This window comes from Aulonocara stuartgranti (assembly GCF_965226115.1).
Source record: "Aulonocara stuartgranti genome assembly, chromosome: 23".
Classification (NCBI taxonomy): Eukaryota; Metazoa; Chordata; class Actinopteri; order Cichliformes; family Cichlidae; genus Aulonocara; species Aulonocara stuartgranti.
The window spans coordinates 32,241,894-32,269,620 of record NC_138958.1 but is presented as its reverse complement, the minus strand read 5'-3'; the positions used below and the strand labels follow the sequence as shown (position 1 = coordinate 32,269,620).

Genomic DNA, 27,727 nt, shown 5'->3' with positions numbered 1-27,727 from the left:
TATGTCAGATAAGCAACATATTCACCAAGAGTGAAGAGAGGAGCCATGTTTTTATTAGTGTAATCCTTGTTAAACATCTGTGGATCATAACCATTTACAACTATAAGACAGCTAAAAATGGTTTCATTTAAATGCCAATGAAAAAGAAAAATTACATACGCTTCTCTGTATATCAAACCTACAACTGTACTGATAAACATGAAACAACCTCACACACATACACGATATAGTTAAACCTCAAAATTCAATTGCCAAACGTCATTTGATTTTAATCTGCGACACATAATAGCCACTAAGGGGATCAAATCTGAAACTGGCAGGAAGAAAATCTTTGTTTTCCTTCAGGATGATAATATAAAGACATCATCATTTGCCAGGCAAATCTGAGAGATTAATTAAAACAAAAACAGTCTTCTGGCAAATCTACCTCCAATTGGCAGCATTTTGAGATGTTTCTCTTGGGCACATGTCTGACAAGTTTAACCAGCCAAAGATTATATGTGTGTGTGTGTGTATTATATATATACATACATACAAGCACGCATACAAAACTGTGAAATAATAGAATAAGTAGCAGAATTTAACAATAAAAAAATAAAATCCTATTTATTTTGCAATACTCTGTATGCCACAAAGACAGCAACAGTGTCATAGTCGTGCAATATGAGAGGCAACATGTAAACAAGCATGCTTGTTTAGAACCAGTGTGGGGACTTAGAGGTGAGCTTTGCATCTGTTTAAAGCACACTTACGCTGTTGCTGTGCTTTATTTAAACTTTGGGGCTTTGCAGGGTACAGCTTCAGTACCAATACCCTTCACCGCTACTGTCAGTCATTTGATCTGTCACTGTTTTCACCGTCAACTTGTCAGCCAAGACTAAAGCTGTCGATCAGTCAGGACAACGTTGGGGATCGTCAACAAGTTCCAATTTTAGATGTGGTGCCGAGATTTAGAGACGTGCAGGGCGACACAAAAGCCTCATTGATCTAAGGTGGAGATGGAGAGGCTCTCAGCCTGCCTACTTGAATATGCTGAGTGTCAGCATGCAAGACTGAGTTCAGAAGTATGAGTTTGCATACACCTTGATACCACTGAGGCGCATCTACCCATCTGTAGATTTGTATCCTCTACATGCTTCTGGACACAATTTTTCAGTGTCAGTGACACACTAAAGCACTAAAAATACGACACCCCCCCCCCCCCCCCCCCCAACAATAGTAGCTTTTATACAGATCAATAATATAGTTACATAAGAAAATAATAAGTTAGGTTACACTCTTTGCATTCATACAAACTGTGGATTACATTTAGAACGTGAATGGCCAAGTAAGTGAATCATAAACTCTGTACTTCTGCAAAGTGTTTTGCAAAATGTTTTGTCTTTCTTGCTCCTCACTCACCACTGCTATATGTGGAAGAAGCAGGCAGATGTTTATAAAGCTATACCAGATATTTGTCGTGGGAGTTGGCAGTGACTAAAACCAGCACTGAAAATGATACATTTTTGTCCAGTCATATGGACAGAAGCACAATTCCAAATTAAGTTTAATATTACTCTTGAACTAATCCGTGTATAAACAAGCCACTGTTCTCCAATACACCAGCTTGATTAACTACTGGTTAGTGGCACAAATACCCATGGACCCCAAAAGACCAAACCGAATAAATTGGATGATTTCCCAGCATCATAAAATTTTTGCACATTTGAAAATTTGACAAAAATGTCTCAAAATACTACAGGCTGTACTGTCAGTAGGTTTGGTTCAGGCACTTAAGTTTAAGTTTCCTTTATGAGATGCACAAAAAACACTCTTCCTCTAATCAGCCTCATCTTTGTAAACCCTGCAATATACTGTATTATTTAAATAGTTCGTCACTGTAGTCTGGTACTGTTAAAAAACTGTAACCCACATAATTTCCTTAGGGATTATTAAAGTGTTCTGATTCTGATTCTTTTAAAATTCATTTCAGTACAATCTCATTTATAGTGTCAGTTTGCACTAGCTGTCATTACAAGATAGAAAAGTAAAAAGACAAGAAACTTCCAAAATCGAACATTAAAACACCAAACAGAGAGACAAAAACGTAACAACAACGCAGGGCAGCAGGATAACCTGAAACAAGAAATATAACCATAAACAGAACCCACAGCTGAACTAAAACTAAGACGAATATACACTTAACCCTTTAAGACCTACCATAGAACCAAGGCCGCCAGAGCTTACTTTATATTTTTACATGCTGTAGTGCCATTTTTGGGAGCATTTCAAGTTGCTATACATCAACACAACTGTTATAGCCCATATTTTAATAATATGTATGCATTAAGTCCATAGTAACTACATAAAAAAATTTAAAATCATTTTTGTTTTGTTTTTTATATATATTTCTACTTGGAGAAATTCAAGAGGTTTACCCCTCGAAACTTTAAATACAAAAAAGTTGCAAAAAATAGTTTACAATAACAGGAAATTTATTTTGAGTGTCTTCATAGTTTTATTTTTGAGATACACCATTTTTTATATACTGCAGGAAAAACGAAAAACAATCCTATGATGCAAATTTGCAAAGAAAACAGCATGTGCATCAAAATAAACTATTTTAAGCAGTGCAATTTGAGTTCTAAGCATCCCAGAAACTATTCAGAAACACAACACACTAACTACACAAGACAACACATGAACTACACACTCCGAACACGCTAAACGTCACAAATCTCTCACATCTCAAAACTTGCTCTCTCTCTCTCACGCTCTCTCTCGCCGTCACTCCTAAAACTTCCCCGTCTTCCTAAACAACCAAATGTCATGTTGTCATATCTTTTTTTTTTTTTGATTGGTCGACATGGTGCATTTTTCCACCAACACCAACGGGCTGCTTTTGTTTTGTTTTTTTATTTTCATAAGCAGAGAGTGCTTGCTAGCGCTGTCCTTAGACAGTAAACATGAAGAAACTATTGAGGAAAAAACACTTGGATATATTGTTTATCATGACTCTGGTTTTACGTGGCCCATCAACACAATTTAAAAACTGGTATATATCAGCTTGTTGCTTTGTCATCTTGAAGTGGTCATGTGATTGGCTTACCACGACTACTTTATTGTTCCTCAGTCAAACAGCAGCACTCATGCGATTGTTTTGCCCCCTAGCTCCAGGTGTTGTTCCAAAAAGTGATAGTCTGCCAGAAAGTGATTGCCTCCTTGGGAGCGCGTGCAGCTGCTTAATATGGAGCCCCTCTGATGACATCGTCCAAAAAATAAATATATTGTGGCCACAAAATACTACTTCGTCAGCACGAAATGGGTATAACATGCCCACGAAATACTTATTTGTGCCCACGAAATACTATTTTGAGGGCACGAAATAGGTATAACGTGCGCACGAAATGCTAATTTGTGCCCACGAAACACTTGACCGATAACCGTGATCCTTCCCAGGCCCTTGCAGTTGGTTAACAATAAAATCTATCCCAGCGTCCAGGTCCTACTTACGTCTGTAAAGCAACTGGGCTCTCAATGTCCTGTTTAAATGTCTCTCTGTAATAATGGTTCCTTGCATTGCAGGCTTTTCAAAATGCATTTGTAGCTCATCCCCAGCCCAAAATAAAACTCAATCATACTGTCTTTGTCCATGGTGTATAGGTTTAGCCTACTCTTATGCTTATATCTCTACGCAGCTCTCCAGGAATTGTATCAATATGATGTACGCACGTTATCTATTTTGTTGCCACAAATACGTAATTCCTTGCCACGTTATGCCCAATTTGTGCGCACGTTATACCTATTTCGTGCCCTTGAAATAGTATTTCCATCCATCCATCCATTCACTTCCGCTTATCCTTTTCAGGGTCGCGGGAGGCGCTGGAGCCTATCCCAGCTGTCATAGGGCGAGAGGCGGGGTACACCCTGGACAGGTCGCAAGTCTGTCGCAGGGCCAACACACAGGGACAGACAACCATTCACACTCACATTCACTCGCACATTCACACCTAGTGGCAATTTGGATTATCCAATTAAACTATCCCCACAAGCTGCATGTCTTTGGACGGTGGGAGGAAGCCGGAGTACCCGGAGAGAACCCACGCAAACACAGGGAGAACATGCAAACTCCACACAGAAAGACCCCGGGCTGATGGTGGAATTGAACTCAGGACCTTCTTGCTGTGCGGCAACAGTGCTAACCACCGTGCATAGTATTTCGTGGCCACACATAAGTATTTCGTGGGCACGTTATACTATTTCGAAGGCACGAAGTAGTATTTTGTGGCCACAATTTATTTATTTTTTGGACCATGTCATCAGAGGGGCTCTGTAGCTTAAAGCTGTAGCGCCCAGATTACTTACGTAGACAGCTACTTCCGTGCAACTGGTATAAAATGCGGTAAGCTGAAGACAGCTGAAGACAGCTTGTTAGTAACGGTAAAGGCGTTGTAATGATAGAAACAGTAATTAGTTAGATTACTCGTTACTGAAAAAAGTAACGCCGTTACTTGTAACGCCGTTATTCCCATCACTGATTAGCAGTAAAATCAAAGCACTGCTCCACCTAAATTCAACTTGACAGAGCAGCTAGCATGGATGAAAAATCTTTTGCTGAGAGAGCTGGGAGCCTTTCAATATTAACTGCACTGGTCAGTAATTTTTATTTAGTATGGAGCACTTGTAAGACCACTATTTTACAGCTAGAACAGTAGCGTCTGCTGCAGGGATGTACTGCTCTTGATTTTCTGGCTCATTTTGAACATATAATTCTTTACATTGCCTTGAAATCTTTAGTTACTGTAGCCATTAGCAAGTCCTGTCTGTAATGTAGCCTCAGACATCTTACTGGATTACTTTACTTTATAGGCTTATCTTTATATGTCACTTTGCATACACAACTTCTGCTTTCTGCTATGGGTTACTATACGGGTTATGGGTAACACATAATAATCAGCAGAATTACTTTGGAGTATTGGAGTTTATAACATCTCAAGTTGTATGAGACTTTTTTGTGTATGAAAGAAAGGTGATTTTTTTCAGGTTTTTTTGCTGTCCTGCTATATATTGCCCATGATTAAATCCTGTAATTTGATAAAGTTTACATTTCCAACAGGAACACTTAGTAAAATAACCAACCACTCCCACTGAATTCAGCTTGCTTTCTTGTGTGCAGAGCATTTCACCTTTGTGAAATAAAAGTGTCACAGATTCCACGCTCTACTGTAATCCAGTGTTTGAATTTTTAAATTGCGCAGTTTCATTTTAATACTTTAATACTTCAGCAACACTTAAATCTTATTGCAAGCAACTGTAAATCTTACTGCAAGCTCCACGTGTGTTTTCACTGCTATCGGTGTAAGGCAAAGTGCAAGTACCCGCCATACTACTGCTATCACAAAAAAGAAAGCACCACATCTAGCGAGCCCCAAGCTCCCCATTAAAAAAGCTGCCAAGGAGGCAGCCTTATCTGGAAATGAGCAATCTAGTTTTCAAAAGCTGCTTTCTGCCAAATGTTTATCTAATAGAACAAATAGGACAAAACATTGCATTAACCATCCTGCAGACTCGGTTCTTTGGATGACAGAGTAGTGTAAGCATGATGCAATTCCAGAGCTATCATGAGTTATAACAAGTCTCATACTGCATCAAAGCTTTATGAAAAAACAAACAAACAGCAACTTTAAAGCTTTGCAAATGAAAAACAAGAAAATACTCACTAATACTAGCATCCTGGGGTGAGTCCATGGCATGATCTGTTGACAGGTCAGTTTGAGCGAGGCTGCTACTCACTCTTTTGGCTGGGTAGGTGTGGATGGCTGGGACTTCCTGGTCAGAGTGACAGAGAGAGACAGAGGACTATCAGAGGAAACACCTTGCTTTTTCAACAGCAAGATGGAGAAGTGACTCTACAGGTCATCAAAACCAGCTGGCATGGCAATGTCATTACACCCTATCACACATACACACACAGACAGAAAAACACATGGTTACATACATACCTCAAATACAGTCAAAGTGACATTTAAGCTCCAGTTAGACCGAGGTACTGACATCTAGTCTCCACATATGCACAACTACACACGGATATCTGAGTGCAACCAGACCCAACCTTGAACACAATTTAAACATTAAGCATTGACTGGAAAGTTAGTGTAAACAGCATTTGGTTGAATTTTAATGGAGCCACTCTCGCTCTAACTGCAAGTGCTTTCACAGGCTGCTATTGATAAGAGGTACACTGGTAAGCAGCATGTCCTTGGTGTACTCGTGCTTGTTTTTCCCCAGGAAGAATTTTGTCAAAACTTAGAAGTCAGCCACTGCAACATGCCTATTCAGTTGCAAATCATCCCCACAGAGAACAAGCACACCTGTGTCTGAGTGTGTGTATCCTTCTCTTTGCAAATGTGCGGGTGTGTTTTTTTTCATTTGCAAATCAAATATATCTCCCACAGCGGTTTTTCGACAGTACCTAGTTGGGCGTCGACACAGAAGGACAATAAACACTCTCAGCTCTACACACGTAAAAACCGTGTGAAACATATACACATGCATGCAAACCTGTGTCTGTCTTGCTTATTCTCATTTCACTGTGCTGAAGGTGTCAACCATAATTTCAGTACATGCAGCAAAGGACAAAACATTGTCCTCAAAAATCTCATTTAGCAAATCCCTGAAAGACATGCATGGCTATTTGCATATTTTCCTTCGGTATCACATACACAGACACACACCATGGGAATACAGGGATGCAAGCATAATCTCCCTCTTTCTGTCACTGCTGTTGTCCCTGGCTTGCTGAAGTAGCACTCACATCAAATAAAGCTCAAATCAGAAAGTGCAGCTCCCCAGTGCTTTAAGTTTGACTGCTGATTTTTATACTCAGTATGTTGTCTACAACACAATGATATTTTGCTCACTGGAAGATGTACTGTGCAACTGTATGCTTTAAAGGCCACTGTGTGAAAAATGTGTGCTGGTGTGATTTCCTTACTGCTGGTTGCAGGAGTGAATGCCACTGAAGGAGCCATTAAACATTTACTTGTCTTGACTATCTGATGGGTTTGTTTACTCTTCAATAAACTGTGAATACATATGGTGAGCTGGTGAGAGCACTTAAACATACCAAAGTAAAGCATTCTCTGTCCTTTTATCTTAAATAGTGTACATGTGTAAACAACCAGCTGCGTGTCATACAGCTTCTCACACATCTGTTCTTGTTCCATCTTGTGGCTGGCGTTCGCTATTGTCTCTGGAGGCAGAATTGATGCAGCTTGACAATGGAGTCATTGTAATTTTTTAAGATTCCTCAAGGGTGTATCTCTGTCCCATGCATAATGCCTGGAGCTTATCAAGTTGAGAGGCCAGCAGCTTGCAGATAATTGTTTGTACATTCACAATGTAGCTAAACCTCTAGCTTCCACTGGTTCTGCTTCCACTGAGAGTTATCAACTATTACAGTTATGAGCAGTGCTTAGTGTGGAAACATTTATCCTAATGACAGATGAGCTTTCTCTTCCTAACTACGTCAGTCAACATGTGTGATATACAGAGAGTAACGCCTTACTGTAATCTGCTTACTTTTTTCAGGTAACGAGTAAAGTAAGGGATTACTATTGCAAAAACGGTAATTAGATTACCGTTGCTTTCCCGTAGGAACGTTGCGTTACTAAAACCGTGATTTTTTTTGCGAGAATGTCTCATGACAGTGACGTAAGCAAGTGCGAAGTTCGTGACAACAGCTGTGTGCAGATCAACAATGGATCATAAATCGAGTGCAGGAGAGAGTATGAGCGTGCAGTGTTTAAAGCGTGGAAGTACTGACGTTACTTTGAGTTTGATTCCATAAAAAGTGACAAAACAGAATTTATTCCATTTGACAGACTAGTTGCACAATATGGGATCAACAAGACAAGATTTTTAGAATATCAACAAATTAAATCCATAGTAAAAAAGAAATTTAACCTCAGTCAAGTTGAATTACAAACACCACTAAGTGCGGCACATTTTCTTACTCTTAAATCCCCCAAATTATTATCTAAAATATACAGAACACTTTCTAAATTAGATGAATCAATATCCCTTCCTATTGCAAAGTGGGAAGCAGATTTATCAGTCAGCTTAGACCAAAACTTCTGGTCTCAGATTTGCTTAAAAACCTTTAAATTAATTAAAAATCCCAGTCTGCAATTAATACAATACAAAATACTACATAGAGTGCACTATACAGGTCATCGGATGTTCAAGATGGGCTTTACATCTTCCAACAACTGCTCACACTGTCAAGGCAATACACCAGACAATTACATCCACGCTCTTTGGTTCTGTCCACCAGTGCAAAAGTTTTGGTGCGAGATATGTGAAGACTTATCGAAGTGTCTGAAATGTAACATTCCAACCTCCCCTTAGTGTGTTTACTGGGCAGCTTAGATAATGTCACTTCAGAAAAGAATATAGCCCATATGATTTTCACTGCCCTATGCATAGCCAAGAAAACAGTCCTCATGAACTGGAAAAATAAAAATAATCTTAATTCTAACCAATATAGAAATTATCTATTAGATTACATTAGTCTTGATACAGCCTCTGCCACCACATCAGATCAATTGCTCTGGACTCCTTTTATCAGCTCCATCACCTAGTGGGGGTGGGGGGTCATAATTTGGTCCCACCTTCACTGTTGTGATTGGTGTGGGGGTAGGGACAGGCTTAGGGCGTCGGGGGGTTCCCCGGAGGCATCTTCCTTGGGGGGCTCAACCCGAGGTAGCGGTCATGTCTGGTTGGGGGCTCTGTTGGCTCTCAGGTGACTGTTTCCTCGCGGCTGCGTGCAGCGGGGCTAGGGGAGGGTCTGTGCTGACGGACGTGGGTTACTGACCTGGTAGCCTGGCTGGCCCTGGGTGGGTCCGGGATGGGCGTGAGGTTCTGGGGGCGCTCCGTCTCTGGGCTGGGGCCCGGGCCGGGCCTCGGGGGCTTGGATCCTGGTTGGTGTGTTGCCGGGGTTGTGGGCGGGTGGGTGCATGGGGGCCCGGCCCTGGAGCAGGGTGCCGCCGGTGCGTCGAACCACCTGGGGGGCTCTTCAACTGGTGGGGGAGATGGTCACATCTTGCAGGAGCTTTCCTCTCTTCAGGAACTCTCTCTGCAGGAGGGGGAGATACAGGAGAGGTGGAGGAACATCTCAGCCTGGGCGTTTACTGTCTTATGTAGTCTGGAAGATGAGTGGATGGTGGGGTGGGTGCAGTTTTCTCTGTGGTGGGGTTGGGTGGACTGTCCCGGGCTCTGTGGGGCCGGGAGGCGCTGCTGCACTGGGCCCCGGTCTGGATGGGCCTGGGCCCCCTTTCCCTGGCGGGTCGCGGAGTGTGGGAGTGCCTACTGGGGTCAGCGGGGGAGCTGGCCCCAGGGAGGGGTTACCTGCCCCTCCCTTCCTTCCCTCCCCATCTCCAGCTGCCTCTCTCTTCCCGCTCCACCACAACCACCCACACATGCAGGGCCTTGGAGTAGGGGTATGTCACCAGGGTGCAGAGGAGGCTACCCCCCCCCCCCCCCCCTTTGTCCCCTTCTGGCTGCCTCTGCCTCAATTTTATCCCACAACTTAGACATTCACATTATTCACACTCTCATTACACATACATATAGGATCTTGGGGGTGGGCACAATCACGGAGTCCAAATTACCATCAGGGTGTACACCTCACCCCTGGCGTCGTTGCCCACCTCTCAATTTTAAATACACTTAGACATTGAGGGCTATCAGGAGGGACTATGCGCTTACCTGCTGCTCCTTGGCAGGTAGCTCCATGCCCTCTTGGGTTTTAATTGCACCTTAGAACACACATGCATCAACACTACAATGAGCGAGTGGAGGGAGGTTTGGAGTCTTCTCCCACCCCCATTCTCTGCGGCCTGCTGGAGCGGGAGGGCTAGGTGGAGTTGGCCGTCCGACTGCGGTCTGGAGTGTGGGGCCTCCCTGCTGCTACGGAGTCGGGGTGGTCTGCCTCTCCCCACCTCAGGGAAAAGGGTAACACCACCTGGGTCTGGGTGCAGTTCCCCCCTCCAGGGGCAAGGGTACCTAGACCCGGTTTGTAGAGTACGCTTGGGGAGTGTGATCGTGTGTACAGCGTCTCTCTATGTCTGTCTCCACGTTGGTTGAGTGTGGAGTGAGTGCATATGAGAGCATGAGGGGGGGAATGGATGTTTGTGTCTGTGTGTGCCTGTATGTCTGTGTCTATATGTCAGGTTGGGTATCAGACGCCACCTCTCTGGGGACACCTCAGGCCCTCCAAGGTTTGGAGGCCTATCTCCACCTACCACCACTTCCCCTGCCGGTGGCGGACTCCCTCAGGTGTCGGTGCGTTGGTGGTTCCTTGTGTCTGGGGGTGGGCGTCCAGGTACACACCGGCTCACTCCTTGGCGGCCGCTTATCGGGGCCTGGAGCCTGGGGCTCGCTCGGGCCCCTTCGGGGGTGGGGTGCCCCCGGCCTCTCGGCCTGGGGCTCGGTCACTCAGGCACAGCTGGCGGCCGGCGGAGCTCACGGGCGCGTCACTGCAACTCCCCCTGGCTTCTGCTCCGCGGCTGCTGAGTGAACCCTCATCTGGGACTCTCCTCAGCTCTTACTGGAACAGTGGCGCGGCTGCCCCTCTGTTGGTCTTCCATGGTTTCTTGTGTTCTGGGGGCCTCTGGATGTCTGGAGTTTTGATCTCCTCCATACCTGCTTCACACCCTGGAGGACGGGGCTGTGGCCCCCCCACACTCCCTAGCAGATCGTTACATGGAGAAACCTTTGGAATACAAGCGCGCTGATCCACACAGGTATGCACACGGGTGTTCACTGCTCGTAGACCCAAATTACACCTTTCTTGGCTGCTACTTCGAAGCACATCTGTCCTGCGTGCTGCACAACAACATTGAATATTTAGTATTTACTGCTGTTTACACTTAGCTAGATTAATGCGATGGTGTTGTGTTTAGTATGTTGCTTTGTTTTTTTTTGGTTTGTTTGTCTTTTTTTGCTTGTTTTCTATTCTTCTCTCAACAGGTGATCCAGGAGATTTTTATTTTTTTTCTCCCCCCCTTTCTCACTGTCCCTCTCCCCTTCTGTTTTTCCTTTCCTTCCTCTTTCTTTCTCCCTTTCCTATCTCTCACTCATGTCTGTCCCGTCTGTAACATCTGAAAATAAAATATAATAAATAATAAAAACAAAGATCGACCAAATGGACCAATACGGCAATGCCACGATGATCCATTTGGCAAAGTAAATCCATTGGGTATCCTTGTTGGTCTTCAGACAACAATTCTGATGGCTAAAGAACCAAATGGGACAGGCGGAAAAAAAAAAAAAAAAAAAAAAAAAAGTGACAAAAACATTAGTGTCCGTTGTGCGTGGGAAGAAAACTTCTTTTTACAGCGAAAAAAAAAACTAAACTTCCAAGCAAGCACCGAGTGCACTATGACATAATGGGAAATTCACAGAGACACTCCCGGATTCTTCCACTTACCACCGCGGCACACCTTCACCAGGGTAAACCTCCGCCTACCCAACGCCTGCTTTACAGGTGAAAATAGAGCAAAAGGACAGCTAGTCTTTGACTTTATTTATTTTCTGCTGTGTTTTACTTGCATCTATTTGAAAGAGTGAGTGTAAAAGGAAAAAATAAATAAATTATGTGCTAGAATGTGCAGAAAATAGGTTTATATATTAAACAAATTTCTTCCAGTCAGAGAATGTTGCATATAATTAAATTTAAAGTTAAAAGATTAAAACTAATAAAACAAGTTTTAAAAAGGGACTTTTCCATTTGATTACATTTTATATGATGGATTATGTAGAAAAAGTAGAATTGGGCTGAAAGATCTATCGCTTTATCACCTATTCAGGTTGTAAATCGTGTTTTTAAAAAGTAACCAAGTAACTAAGTAATTAATTACTTTCGAAAATAAGTAATCAGTAAAGTAACGGGATTACTTTTTTGGGGAAGTAATCAGTAATTAGTTACTGATTACTTTTTTCAAGTAACTTGACCAACACTGGTGATATAAGAAAGTTTTAATAACATATTTAACACATTAGTCATAAAAGCTTTAATGAGGAACTCCTGCCATGTCCAGTTTAATGGACATGGCAGGAGTTCCTGGTGGTGCCAGAGAGTTGGTGATCACTAAATACACCAAGTTTAACTTGCTGTTTTTCTTATATGCCATCTTCCTTTCTACCCCTCAGCTGTAAGAGGTTGGATGGGTGGGCAGCTATTGTGCGCACCCAACTTTGTGAATGTGATAATTCAAGAACGAGGCGAGATAGGATTTTCAAATTGAAACAATAGGTGCATCTACTACCTACTACCAAGGTCAGAGGTCACGTTTTCTGAAAGATTTGCACATGTGAAAACTTATGAAAAAAGTCATCCAAGATTTTCACATTTATACCACATGTGCATCTTTAGGCGACTGAGAAGTAGCACTGGTGACTCATAGTAATTTCAATAATACTTAATCTCACTGTAGATATTAGCAGTTAATTACTCACTGAACACTCAAGCCTTTTAATTCAGTGCAGATTTTTTTCATGAACACATTTGATATGTTTTTAAATCAAGATGTATTTCTCAGCTGGTTAAAAGCCATTTGTTGTACATAGTATTATGACTAAAATCATAACACTAATCATAATTGCAAGACTGTCATTTTTTATGATTTATTAAAAAATATGTTACACATATTGAACATTAAAAATATAACGGAATGTATTTTGAAGTCAGTCTAAATGTAGCCTGCAGACAGTCTGTGATCTGAGCATTTTATGTTGAAACCTGCTCACAAATTGAGATTCAGTCATTATGCTGTCAACATTACCAAAAGTACGGAGTCTGAAATTCAGAGTCTGACTCTCTGCATACTTTCCACTGAAAATCATCTAAATCAGTCTCAGTGGGTCGACCACTGGACCAACCACCCAAAATTATCATAGACTGTGTAATGGTGCAGCAAACTGTATTTGATTCAAGTCCACTTGCATATCAGGATGGATCCAACATGGAAAAGGATAACAGAGATTCTTTATTTAAAATAGCTCATCCTCCCAAAATTATGCTGAAATTTTTCAAATCTATAAAAGCTGAGGCCTTTCTTTTAACATTTGGCTTTAGTGATAAAACATTACATTCATTAAATACTTGGAAAGCCATTCTGCATTTTTTAGTTCAGTAACTACCAATAGCAGTAACTCAGTAAAAGTGGGTTCTCCTTCCTGCCCTCCTATTTAAGATAAATATCAAGGTCTGTCACATGTTCATATTCCTAGATCCACTGGATTCAAACGGAGGGTTTGCTCTTTACTTACCTGTTGCCATGGTGAATCCTAGTATTGGACTCTGATGGAGATGGCTTTCTTTCCTTACTCATGTATCTGCTTGAACTAACCCTGATCACCTTTTTGGAATTGAAAAGTCAGTTGTTGACCTCAGAGTTAATGAACTCTTTTAAACAGAATATTGATTACAGCCAAGCCGATATGGTCTTTGACTTGGCCCGTCCAAAACCTTCTGTTTTTCCCCCCTGAAAAAGTTATTTGTTGAGTGTGTTTTCATTCTTTGCTGTATGATCAAGTTGTTCTCAAATATTTTGAATGTACTTCTCTTTAATGTAGCAGAAGACAGAAGACAAAATGATTGCATTAGGCTTCTATATTCATTCTGCTAAGACAGTCATAAATTACATCATCAATAAAAATGATTTAGTCTGTTCCAAAAAGGTGAATGGACTGGTTCTTATATAGTACTCTTCTACTCTATCTGACCAGTCAAAGCACTTTATACAACTTGTCTCATTCATCCATTTACACTCATTCATGCAAATACTTTTTTTGCTTTCTCTATGAAATGCTTTCTGTCGAACATTCATACTTTAGATAGACGCATTAGAGAGCAACTTGGGATTTGTATCTTGCCCTGCAGACTGGAGCAGCCAGTTATGTTCAGTTCAGCTTTATGTATTTAATGCCAAATCACAACAATGTTACACTTTTTATTGTACCCTACAATAATAGAGAGAAAACCAAGCACTTGGGCACAGTAAGGGGGGAAAAACTCTCTTTTAACAGAAAGAAACCTCCAGTAGAACTAGGCTCGCTGAGGGCCGCCATCAGCCATGACCAGTTGGGGGTGAGGAGAAGGAGACATGACAAAAGACACTGTGGAAAAATGACATTCCTTTAAACAGTGGAATGTGATTTTTCCACCCTTCCTCATTGGAGGTCGTTCATGATGTTATGGATTATTGTTTTGGGGTCTGCTTTACTTTTCATCATTAGTCTGTCAGCATTATTCCTTGGTTTGTTGAACCTGAATAGGTCCCTGGCTTATTGCTAAGTTTGTTGGATCATTTTAATCTCTCTGTTTTGATTTTGCATGGACTCTTGTTTGTATGAGCTTCCCACCAACTCAACAAAAGTGCATTTTAAGTTCTGTCAGTAATGTGTCGATTGCATGTTGTTTCTGATAACATCCTATGGTCTGAACTCCAGACATATACATAAGAAATATGAAATTATTTAATGTTTTTTCTTCACTGTACAAAACTGGTAAAGTCTCATAAAAGTGCAATATAAATTGTGATCATATATTTGTTTTCTTTGGGTGCTATCAAGATTTACAGGAAAAGGAACACATTTGTTAGCTATAGGAAATTGAATGAAATTTTGACCTCAGGAATTAGAAGTGAGGACTGCTGTTATCCATTTTCTGAAATACAATAACATGATGAACAGTAGCGGTGCTATAGCACAATGTCTCATGCAACTTTAACCAAGTGCTATGTAGCTTTAAGTCCCCACCATAAGTTCCCTTTGGCACAGGCTGCTACACATGAAGGAGGAAGAGGGAATAATGATAGCAGTTATATTAGGTGGGGGAGCCTCTCTGGGCATCTGACAGAGTGATAGAGTTAATAAGGGACAGGGCCTGGTGAAATCTGTCGAAATGTGGTCGGCCAGCCTGTCGCAAGAGATAATCCCTGTAGGAAAAAAAAAAAAATCAGTGGATCCTCTTAAGAGTCTCAGCTAATGAAATCAGTGCTTGCCATCTGGGACCATTTCACATGTGACAGATGCTGACAAAGGGGACAGTCAGACCTGTGATGGTGAAACCATGGCAACTGGAAACACTAACACTGTGTAACCTTGCACCTTTACAGCAGTGCCTATTAGAGGGAGACACCACCTGAGCATAGAGCATGTGGGGAAACTGTGAGTTCATCATCACACATGTAAGGACTCTTTACATTTTTCACTGATTCCTTCACATCTGCTGTTGACATTTATGTCCTCTAACAAGAAGTGCTCATATGATTTTAATGATGTGTCAAGACACATAGAGTCTCTTTAGATAGCTGTCCACCTCGCTCTCTTCAACAGCTATCCTCTGCCTGTCTCCATTCGATGGCATACCTTCTGTGAAAATCAACCCTTTCAAAAAGTCAGTTAAGACTGGAGTCTAAAGGTTTTACTTTTCACATCCCTGGAGAGACAGCATGGGTGTAGGGTATTGTCTCAGCTGTACCCCAGTAACAAACTGATATCATTTCAGCTTGGATGGAGTCTTAAACTGAATCACGTGGTTTTTATGTTTTCACAAAGGTCAGCTCTCCACTCCAATTTGGATTTCAACTAGGGTTTGGCTGGAGATAATTGGGCATGAACCAAGGATTAAATTAAGTTCTTGTTGGACTGTAAAACTATATCTAATGCACCATCTCCTCTATATAAAGAAATATTGTCCCTAATTGCTTAAGTTGCTAAGTCGCTTCTTTCACACCAAAAAGTCTTTTAACAAACCGCTCGAAGGTTCTATACCTTGAATCATCATTTCTGTGATAAAACTTAAACACAGTTTGACTCTTAAGAAAGACTGTCTGAAAACAAGTTTCATCACCCTGCATTACAACCCTGTCCACACACACATTGCATATGGAGACTTGGACACATTGCAAGGGAGTAGTGGGTATCCTTTCACAGTTATTGTTCCCATGTAATGTTGTGATTGTGTGCTATTTTAACTCAAATCATTATCTTTTTCTAAGCCTAACCAAATGTGAACACAATGTTAAACTAGTGCAGCTGTGAAGGAAAACCAAAACATCCACGCAGGACATTTTTTTCCTTTCAAACAGTATTTGCTCTTTGCTTCTTATTTAGTGCCATCAAAAAGTGTTGAAACAGCAAAGCCAGTTTGTTTGTGCTGCTGACTATCCCCAATGTTTTTGAAATATCTCTGATGGATTTCCCCCCTTTGCTTAGCTTTAGAATGGTAAGCTTTCATCCTAAAAACAGCTCTCTGGTCTTCATTTTGGATGCTTAATGACTAAACAGTAAGTTATATTTGACACACCTGGGTAAAAAGAAACACCTTTGATGCAAAATGTGTAGTTTTGCGTAGACATAAATAGCACAGAACAAATCTGAAAATCTGGTCAAAAGGAGTACCCTCCTGAGAACATAACCAAGATGGTGGAGGTGTAGTTGAACCTCAATCCACTGTGTTTATTTTTTTACTGTTTTCAGAGTGTTTTACTAGCTTTTAGACGTGCCAAATGATCTGAATGTATATAATGGTATTGGCAAATTTGAATTTTCCATCCTCTTAATGAAAGTAAAAAAAGTAAAGATGACACAGGAAAAACATGCTTAACAATGTTATGAGTGTTGATGTTGCACACTACACTTACTCTGTTAGCAACACTTGTCTGAAATACCACAAAGACAACAAGCAGCTGATAAAAGAAGAGTCACCAAACCATAAATGAGTAATCCACGAGCTGTTGTGAGAGTAAACACATACTGTCACATTATCCAAGAAATAACTAGGATTTCTGTAATATTTTAAACAGCGTATGCTGATAATATTTCCTGATTTGAGACATTATTGTGCAAAATGTTTATCTTGTCCTGTTACAAGTAATAGTGGTCGATACAGTTTTCTCAAATCACCGTGGTTACGGTGTGCTGAAAACATCACTTTGCCAAAACTAAGAGCTGCTCTGCGCCTCTCCTGCGCCTGACTATCTCAGAAATTGCTCCAAATGTTTTTGCTGGAGTTGGTGAAGCTACAGCAGCAGTTCAGATCGATCAGGTCAGCTAGTTCGATATCAAATGTAACACATTGGAAAAGAGAGGTTATCTACCTAAACAGAACGTACTCCTTAAACTCCTTTAAATGTCTTGTTTTTGTGCTGCTCGCTGTTCGTTTCTGTCTCCCTCTTCGCTTTTGTTCTCTTCTTTTCTCAGCCCGCTTTCCCTATACTGTCCTACCTGTCATTTTTATTCACTGTTATTCTGCTTTCTTTTCTTTCTTCTTCCCTTCTTGGGGTTGTGACAGCTCTCTGGACTGCCTGAGCTGAGTATGTCAGCAGCTTACTAGTTATCTCAATTGCAACGAGGTCAGTGGTGGTCAGGATTGTGCTACAACAGCTGGGACCAGTGCTTCCAAGATCTATAAAAGCTTCCATCTCAGCAAGTATAAGGTGAGTCTCTGTGCCCTCCCCTAACTCTGCATGTGTTTCATGTCCTCTAGGTTTTAAATGAAACAGAATAGCTCATTTAAAACTTACAAAGTGCTGTACTTGTGCCTGGTTTATAGCGAGTCGGTTTAGGGGCCTGCCAAGAAAACAAGCCAGTCACACATGACTCACTGTTTGGGTACTTCAATTTATATTACAAGATTTCTTTGACGGCAAATGGTACACACATGAGTGAATCTGTGCACAAAGACATGTGCACTGTATTTACACCTACCATTCAGCCACATGCACGCTTGCTCTAATGCTCCGTACTGAGTGTTTCTGGCCGTGAAAGCTGCCTTATGGGTTCGCTGGCATAACATACAAGTGGCCGCTCTCAAACATGACTCACAAGGCTCAACAACAGAAAACAAATCACTGGTCAAGACTAAGCCAATCAGTTGCTTTGGACGTGTTTTTCTAAACATACATGAGCTTCTCCAACAAGTAAAAGCATTGATCCAGAGGTCGTTGCAGTCATTTCAAATTCTAAGGGAAAAGCTTTATAAAGCTGTCTCAATGGATATTTTGAAGCCTGGATTTGGGGGGTTGTTTTGCAGTTGCTGAAATGTGTGGAACTTACAGCTGAAGTGCAGTCTTCAGTTTAATTTTGTTCAATTTTTAGCTGTGTTACAGTTTATGGCTGGTTCACACAAGCAAAGTCAACAGGACCACAAGTGAAGTAAACACTAGAAAACATTGGTGATGATATTCCTTTATGCCAGTGAGGTTAAAAAATAAAGTGAGCTATAGTTTACTTTATGCAATTAAAAAAGAGTGCCTATTCAGTAAAAAAAGGGTAAAGCCTGCTGTTCCCTGGTGTGTTGTTGCAGCAGACCCAGATAAGAAGTAACGGGCACCACTAGACATTTGTGGGAGAGAACCCAAGCCAAGCACCAGCTATGAATATATGTTTTCCATATAAACATATATGGTAAGATATCTATCTATCTATCTATCTATCTATCTATCTATCTATCTATCTATCTATCTATCTATCTATCTATCTATCTATCTATCTATCTATCTATCTATCTATCTATCTATAAATAATCTTCAGGACTACAGTAGTTCTAGCAGCTTTCCGAAGGACATCCCAGAACTCTTCTTTGGATCTTGGATGCCTTTTCTTCCATTCCCCATCAAGGTTTTCCCACATTGCTTAGCCAGGGTTTGATGTCCAAGCTCTTGTGAGGCCAATCCGAGGCTGATCATGTTCCATTGTGCATTTTATAAATCCATCTGTCCATCCATCCATCTTCTTCCGCTTGCCCTCCAGGTCGCGGGGCAGCAGCCCAAGTACAGAAGCCCAGGCCTTCCTCTACCTACCCACCTCCTCCAGGCTGGCCTGGGAACATCAAGGTGTTCCCAGGCCAGCCAAGAGATATAATCTCTCCAGCATGTCCTGGGTCGGCCCCGGGGCCTCCTCCCAGTGGGGCATGCCTCACCCAGGAGGCTCCCAGGAGGCATCCTTGTCAGTTGCCCGAACCATATCAACTGGCATATCAAAAAACCAGCCACCTTTTGGAGGAAGCCCATTTAGAGGAAGCCCATTGTATCTGTGATCTCATTCTTTCTGTCACTACCCATAGCTCATGACCATAGATGAGGGTAGGGACGTAGCTTGACCGATAAAATGAGAGCTTTGCTTTTACACTCCGCTTGCTCTTCACCACGATGGACCGGTACAGCGACCGCATCACTGCAGCAGCACCAATCCTTCTGTCGATCTCTTCTCCCGTCACTCATGAACGAGACCCCGAGATACTTGAACTCCACTACTTGGGGCAGGAACTCATCCCTGACCCGGAGTGCGTACTCCACGCTTTTGGAGGTGCTAATTCTCATTCTCACCGCTTCACACTCGGCTGCAAACCGTTCTAGAGCGATTTTATAAATCCAGGTATGCTATTACTACATTAGCAGCGTTTTTGGAATCATTGGCATGCTGGAAAATATAGCAACTGCCAAACAGATGCTTTCTAGATGGTGTTGCATGATAGATCAAAATCTGACATTTTCCTATATACTTGCTTCCATTAATTTTGACGACGAAGATTTATGCTTTAACGATTCATGAAAAAAAATCATTTCAAGAGAAATGAGGGGTGACTCGAGACTTTTGCGAGTAAATAGTTTCTGTAGTTGTTGTATTGTTTAACACACTAAAATTATAATATAATTTCAGTTTTAACAATTTTCAGATCACAGCTCTGCAACAGACTGCTGACCAGTTAGAGCGTACCCTGCCTTTTGCCCTATGACAGCTGGGATAGGGTCCAGCCATACCCCATGAGCGTGAACTGGACAGGTGGTTAAGAAAAGAGACAGATGGATGTTAAAAGGGCAACAATATATTTTACATACTTTGCTTTCCCTCTCTTTGAATGTTTATTTATTTTTTTTAACAAATAATTGTACTTTCACCTGATGTTTTGGGATATTCTACCCTACTTTGCTTAAATGCTCATAAAAGTATCATGTATATATCTGAGAAAATCTTACCTTCCTCCCAATCAGCTAGTCAGATTTCAGATCTACACGATTTCAAGTAGTGGGTCAATACAAGTGATTGATAAAAGGTGTTACAAGCAATTTATATAACTTAAAAAAAGAAACAAATCACCTAAACTCTCAAAGTCATACTGAAATAAAACTGCATTCAACTAAATAGGCGAGATATTGTCTGAAAAACAAATAAACCGTTCCCTGTGTTAAAATGGAATATTTTGATGATCTATCTATCCATACTGACACCGTCTTTATGTGGGTATATGTGACTTTTTGGTTCCAACAATTTATTTTTTTGAGCACATCTTATAGAGAAGTTCGTCACTATTGCTTTGTTAATTATGTTTATCAAGCCGAAGAAAAACAACTGTGCTCAAAAGAGCCAGAAGAGAGTGGGCAGGTTGAGTATACTGCCAGGACTTTGTGTTCAGCAAAGTAATTGACAACACTTCTCAAATTCAAAGTCTGAAAGATGAAGTTCTGATGGGTAAGCAGTTTGTGTTTTGTTTTTTGTTCTTTCATTTTGTTCATACAGAAATGTTCCACTGTTTCAATAGCTTGTAGGATGGCTATACGAATTTCTGAAGGCATCTTTTAGAGCATTTTTATTCTTGAGTGTCAGGAAAATTGATAGTGACCAGAGAAATTTGAATACTCAATTTAGCTATACTAAAATAATATTTTTAAAAAAGGAAACTTTCATAAAACCTGGCAGTGTACAAAGTCACTTTCCACACTGATCCCTGGGCCACCATGGTTCATCAAAACAAAAAGCGTCACTCATGAATAGCAGATCTTAGCAGCATGTTACCAGTCAAGATTTATGGCCAGAGGAAGAAATGCTAAGAGATGATAACTAGAGAAAACCAGGATAAATGAGAACAGCATCTCAAAACAATTCCTATGCAGCCAATTCAAGAAATTCCCAAGATTAAGACAGACTGTCTAAAGGTGGGAAGATTGTGTGAAAGACAACCTCCAATGCTTAGCCATCAGCAGCTGGAAATAGTACCAAGGGACAGCAGATGGAGACAATTAGTGTGAGAAATGCAAAAAAGCAGCTCCATGCCAAGACAGGTTGCCAACAGTGCCACAGAGTTCCCCGTTCTCAGATCTGACAGGGATTGGATTGAACTTTATTATTATCTAGTTAGTGAATCCAAAAGGATGCCAAACAAACAAATGATACCATCTGTTAAAGAAACTACACATTAAACTCATGTGTGTTTGCCATACAGGTACAGTGTTGTAAAATTAGTGTGTCAGCATGCTGATGTTTAAAGGATCAAAATATCCATCAGGAAATGTGTATTAAATGTATGGAACATCAACAGTTGCTGAGACATTTTAGGACATACTTCTCCTAAAATAAGTCCAACATGACTTTTTTTGAGAACTACTTAAAAGCATTGATAGATTAAATAATAGGAAAGTATGTGTGCATGTTTCCAGCCAATATGTACACTGATTACCTGACTGCAGTATGTGTGGGTACATACACGTTTACCAAAATGTCTTGTACACAAGATTAAGACTGATTGTTCAATCAGCATCTAAATGATTTTTAACTGGAATCCTTCCAATCTCATAAAATGATGTTCTCGAAAAGTCCTGATAAACAGGTTTGTTCAATTTTTATATTGACAGAGTCAGGTATCGAATATGAGTCGAAATAATAATTAAGTTTTTCTAATAACTTGAAGGCAGGTGTATTCTTTGTCTGCATAAGTGTTTCTCTGGCAACTCCTTCCCTTGAAAACACTAGTTTTGAAATCTCCTCTTAAATCGAAATTGTACAAATGTTCAAAATGCCTGATGTCCTTGTTCATTTGGTCTCCAATGAAAACAAAGGAGCATCAATGGAGTCTTCAAATGACGTTTGCTGCACTTCATCTAAGATGTACCCGACTCTGCCGCGCTGGCTTAGCTCAGTCGGGTGAGCAGGCGACCATATGCCACATAGCTGAAAGTGGCCGGCCCAGGTTCAAAGTCTGACCTGTGGCCCTTTGCCGCATGACTTCCCCTCTGCTTTCCTGTCTACTTGGGGTGTATCTATCCAATAAAGTCAGTTAAAATGCCCCCCAACCCACCCAAAAAAAAGAAGATGTACCTGAATCAGCTGTACATTGTTTTGAAGACAGAAAAACAAATGGCAGGAAGATCTTGTAGACTTTCTGAGATATTACTGGTCCCTTTAGGGATTTAATGCCTGTCCTTTGATTTTCAGATGGCCTTCATCTATTGCTTTCTCCTTTTTAGTTAAAGAACACCATTCCCATCAGTCCCTCTTTCTTTCTTTCTCTTCTCTTTGACTGCTGCTTTCTTTTCACCAGTGCTTTTGTCTCGGTGTCATAAGTGTTCCCTTTTGCAATCTGCAAGAGGTATGAAAACAATTTATTTTATTTTATATCCTCTATAACTGTCCTCATCCTGATGAAAGGGAGGCACAGTGAAAACCACCCACATTAATATTTCAGGCACTCATGGGCAAAAATGGGCACAAAGCAGACATGGTCCAGAAACAGAGTGAGAGGAGGGAGGGCTGAAGAAGAGCACCAAAAAAAGGCAGAAGAGAGTGAGTGAAAAAGTAAATCATAGACTGAGAATGGCACCGCATGGAACATAAAAACATTGGATGAACAACAGAAAAGAGAACGGAGGGGGCAGAGAAGGAGACCACAGGGGTCTGGTTTGTAATAATGATTGAAGTTTTTCCACCAGGGCCAGCTGGGACCAAAAAGCTTAAGTAAAAGGCAAACACACAGACTTGCTCATAGTGAAACGCTAGAGGTGGACAACTGTAAAATTGAAAGATTTTGAGAGACAGGCAGGGGAAATAATGCAGTAAAAAAGAAGAAAGGATACACAGACATGTAATAAATAAAACATGGACCAAATGATCGTCATTCATGATGACAGAACAGACTGCAACATGCTGGTATTTTCAGATTGGAGCTTTCTGGTTTGATATATGAGGAAAGGGCACATTCAGTTATATTGCTGCTCTGGTTGCAGCATATGCTTCATTTTTCTCTCTGGAAGTTATTTTGACACAAAACTTCAGTGGTGTGTTTTCATCCCATCCTGTGTTGTTGTTGTTTTTTTTTGGGGAGGGGGGGGGGGGGGGGGGGTTTATTCTACATGATGCAACATTAAGTCAGAGTTTTCCCTCTGCAGTATTTGCGGTCGGGTCCTGTCAAAATTTTCTTCCTCACTGTCTGCCTGATGTGCAGAACTTCTTAAATTATTTATTTTTTTAAATTCTTTTAAGCTTCTATTTTTTTCACTCAGCAAGATAAAAACAGGATGAGACATTTTTTGGAATAATCACTTTGTATATTTTGTGACACATTCTGTCTTATTTTCTAAGTACTACAGTAAGATTAATGTGGATATTACTAACTGGATTGGTACTACAGAACCTTTCTACTACAAGTGTCAGTCACTTTCATGTAACATTCACAGACAATTCAATGGCTGCATCAGGGGCGCCAGTTCAGTATCTGCAAAGATTGCTACAGCTGGGGATCAATTCACCAGCTTTCCAATGGGTAGATGACCTACTCTACCACCTGAGCCACAGCCACCACAACAGAACAGATGAGATCATTGAGATGATGATATGAGAACAGTTGAACTATTAAGTTCAATGAAATTGTAAAAGTAAGGGTGTAACTAATGAGCGAGACTCCGCTGAGGTTCATTAGCTTGTAAACTTAGCTTATTTAGCCAGACCGTACATTCACAAGACAATTTGTAATACAACAGCCAAAGTCCCTGGGTCAAACCCAGGCTGCTGCATTGAGCTTTGTGGCATATGGTAATCAACTCAGAGAGTTAAACTGTCACCAAACGGCACAAATTTTGAACTGGACACAAAACTGACAGAAAAATTAAAAACAACACTGGGTTGTTAAATGATTTGCTGGTTACTACAAAGTCTTTTTCTTTGTTCTTTTAAGAAGTGGATCCAAAAATTAAGTTATTATTTCTTTGTCCCATTAATATACATTAATGGGACAAAGAAATAATAACTTAATTTTTCCAACACAACAGGAAAGCTTTGGAAATTAATAAAAAACCTCTTTGATGAAATTATAGATTTTCATTCATTTTTTAAAAAGAAATTGTTTTTAAATGTAATGTAATGTAAAGAGTCAAGCCACAAGGCCTTTTTCTTGATAGATCTATAAAAGATATATAAAAGGGAGTTTTTCCTTCCCACTGTTGCCAAAGTGCTTGCTCATCGGTGGTCAGATGATTGTTGGGTTTTTCTCTGTATGTATTATTGTAGGCAGGGCTGGACTGGGACAAAAAATCGGACCGGGCATTTTGACTAGAGACCGGCCCACCAAAAATGTGACGTCATTCAGGGGTAAAACCGCAAAGGATTCTGGGAACTTGTGGCAAGAGGTACTAGCGCATGCAGGCTTTCAATTGAGCTCAGTTACACAGCGATAAAAAGAAACACAAAAAATGGCAAGAAGCTGTTGTATTATTAACTGCAATAGCCGGTGTTGTGCCAAAAAGTCTGCCAAAAACTGATTGCTGGTATTTAAATTGCTATGAGTAACTTGTTGGGCTATAATATGTGAAACATATGTCAAATGCATCCCTCATGGATGACATGAAGTCATCTCTCCATCTCTCTCTGCTGCTCTTCTGTCTCCTCTGTCACAGACTTCTCCACTTTAGATGATAAATCAGCCTGGTGCAACATGTAAGGATTGGCACAATTTGTTAAGATTTTGAGGAGTTTGAGAAACTAACCTGAAGCATAAAATAAAATTTACTATCAGTAACTTCATAGCACCCGCCCAGCAGTATATAAACTCCATCATGCTAGCTAGTACGCAGTACCAGTTATTCTAAGCGCCTGTAAAAAGTCAGCACAACGAAAACAAACTACAACTAAACTTGGTTTATATCTGACACAGACAGCAGGTCATAACTTCTTGCCTGAAGTTCAGTTCCTCTGCCACTATGACCGGCGGCCGCCTCGGTCTCTCCTCCTCTTGCCTCCCCTTTCCCTTATCCACCTGCTGGCCTCCACCACTTGCTGATGTTGCTAAATCTGTGGAAGCTATGCCATAGCTACCGCCAAACAATTCAGTTATTTTTACACATTTGGCAGCGTCTGCCTGAAGGGCTCGTTTCTTTTTGGTCCTAATTTTTTCTGCACCTTCTTTCCTTTTTTTGTTCTCCATTTTCTTTAGTTCGTCTATAAGATTGCTAAACAAGGGGGAGGGTGCATCCGACCTCCTCGGCTGTAATTGGTCCAGCCCAGAGTCAATCATGACCAACTGGCCAATCCAACACCTTTCATTATTTATACCCTTCCAAAAAAAAAAAAAACATCGATCGGCCCATAAAAACAAAAAATCGCCAGCGGCCCACCGGGCAAATGCCCGGTATGCCCGATGGCCAGTCCAGCTATGATTGTAGGGTCTACCTTAGAATATAAAGCACCTTGAGGCGACTGTTGTTGTGATTTGACGGTGTATAAATAAAATTGAATTTAACTGAAATTGAATTTAATAGATAAGACACTAGGAGAATGGTGGATAGCAACTATAAAGTTGCATATTGTGAGACTGTACATTGTAGATCCAAATTTTACCAGTTAGGATTCTCCATAAACGCCTGTCATCTATGGAGCACACACTACCAACTGAAATTAAATTACACAGAGATGAAATATTTTACAGTAAATGCCAAAGATCTGCAAATCAGATTTAAAGCCCTTTTAATGAATTATACACATAATTTTTTTCGAATTTTTTATCATAACATATTTGAATTTGTATCGTCTTATGTATATTTAATTGTTACTGCGGATTTTTCCCCATTTTTTTTTATTGTTGGTAGTTTCATGTCTATAATGTATGTTACTCAATACCATAAAATGTTATTTTTTTGTTTGTTGTGGATGCAAAAACCCACAACACACAAGGACAATGGTTAGTTACTAGCAACAGATAATAAGCTCTCTTTGGAACACCTGCAAAAAACATTGTTTTGGAACTCTTGGAACTTTTATTTGATAGGAACGAGTCTCACACCCAGCTTTTTACAAACTGCCATTTGGGCGGGACTCTTGGCCAAATATTCTCTGTAGAAATGTTTGCCTGACTCCTGGTGCCAATGTAAGAGGTTTTCCTTTGAACATGTAATTAACATGAAGATTTATTTCTCTTTTATCTCAAACCATGATATTTTCCATTCCCTAACTAAAAAGCCACTAAAAATATAAGCCAAAACTGCCCACTTAAACCAGTGTTGAGCTTGTGTCTTTTGGTGAAGGTCTGGTGCTGCCATCCCACACACAGCCCAGTGTGGACTTTGGTGGGTTTTTATATTTTCTCATCTGACAATACTTTTCTGTTGTGCTGCTGCCAAAAGGGTATCCATTGAGAAGCACTTATGATCTAGTGTTAGTATGTCACAACCTGGGAATGGTAATGTGTGGAACAGGAAGTGGAACAAAAGAGTAACTCAAGTTTTATTTACATGATTCAAATACTGTGGTAGACACAAGTTTGCTATGAGCTGTTTACTGTTAGCTTGTCACTTCCACAGCTGGTCTGTCACATGTCTTTTTATCTACTTAACCTTTATTTATATGGTAAATGGTCTGGTTCTTATATAGCACTTTTCTACTCTATCTGAGCATTCAAAGAGCTTTACACAACATCATTGTACACCAGCACTTCCTTATCTATGCTTTTTTCTAAGTTCTTCCTATCGAATTAGATGTCTCATTCTAATTCACATGCATTCATACTGCAATGGATGCATCAGAGTAACATGGGGTTAATATCTTGCCCAACTTGGCATGCAGACTGGAGCAGGGCTGGGATCAAACCACCAGCATTCCGGTTAGTAGGTGATCTGCTCTACACGTGTCAGTGTGTAAGCCAATCTAAAAAGAAAAAGCCAGGGTTTCCAGGGAATTGCATGTAAACTGTGTGCAACTCATTACTACTTTTTAGTCACCAAACTAGGTTGACAGCTAACCCACTGATTAGCTCTGAGGGCTCCTGCTTCCTTATCCCTTTCCAATAAATCTTAATTAAATGAAATGATGTCAATTCCAAAAACAATACCTGGGGGAATGGGGCGGAGGTTGGGACACAGACACACACAAAAGCTCCAAAAAAATTGTGGGGACTAATGTGACTGATTAGAGCTAACATGTCCTGGCTGCTGGCAGAGAAAGTCCTAAGAGTAGGCACCAAGCTTCAACAAACAAATCTGAATTGCAGACAAATTGCACTCTGCTGCCCCCAATGCAAACCGCTAGCTGTACATTAGGGTGTGGGTAATTTAGCATCCAGTTCCAACAGTTATTAGCTAGTATCACTGTGGGATGGAAGCCATAAGAAAAGACTTATGGCTCACAGAGACTTAGCTGGGAAACAAATCTGTATGTTTACATACATTATAGAAGAATAAATACAGGTAACCCGGCAGTTATAGGTCATTACAGTTTTTCTCAGTCGCTTTGGTGCGTTTCTCAGATCAGAATTGAAATTCTCATAACTATTAGTTCAACCTCCACAACACTCAGTCATTTGTGCACATCATAGTAGCAATTTCTCCTCTCTCTGAACAAACTGCAAATGATTTTGGACATGAATCAGTTGCTTCCATACATTTCCCTGCTGCTTTCTGACATTTCCATTTGCTTATGT

At 40.7% G+C, this 27,727-nt stretch overlaps 1 protein-coding gene across 1 annotated transcript in view; it reads right to left on the bottom strand.

Moving 5' to 3' along the window:
- Positions 1–27,727, bottom strand: part of xirp2a (xin actin binding repeat containing 2a) — a 78,490-nt gene that overhangs the window by 39,970 nt on the left and 10,793 nt on the right. Inside the window, exon 2 of the mRNA XM_082522838.1 lies at positions 5,700–5,808. Coding sequence (XP_082378964.1) covers positions 5,700–5,808 — 109 coding nt within the window. The remainder of the gene's footprint in view (positions 1–5,699; positions 5,809–27,727) is intronic.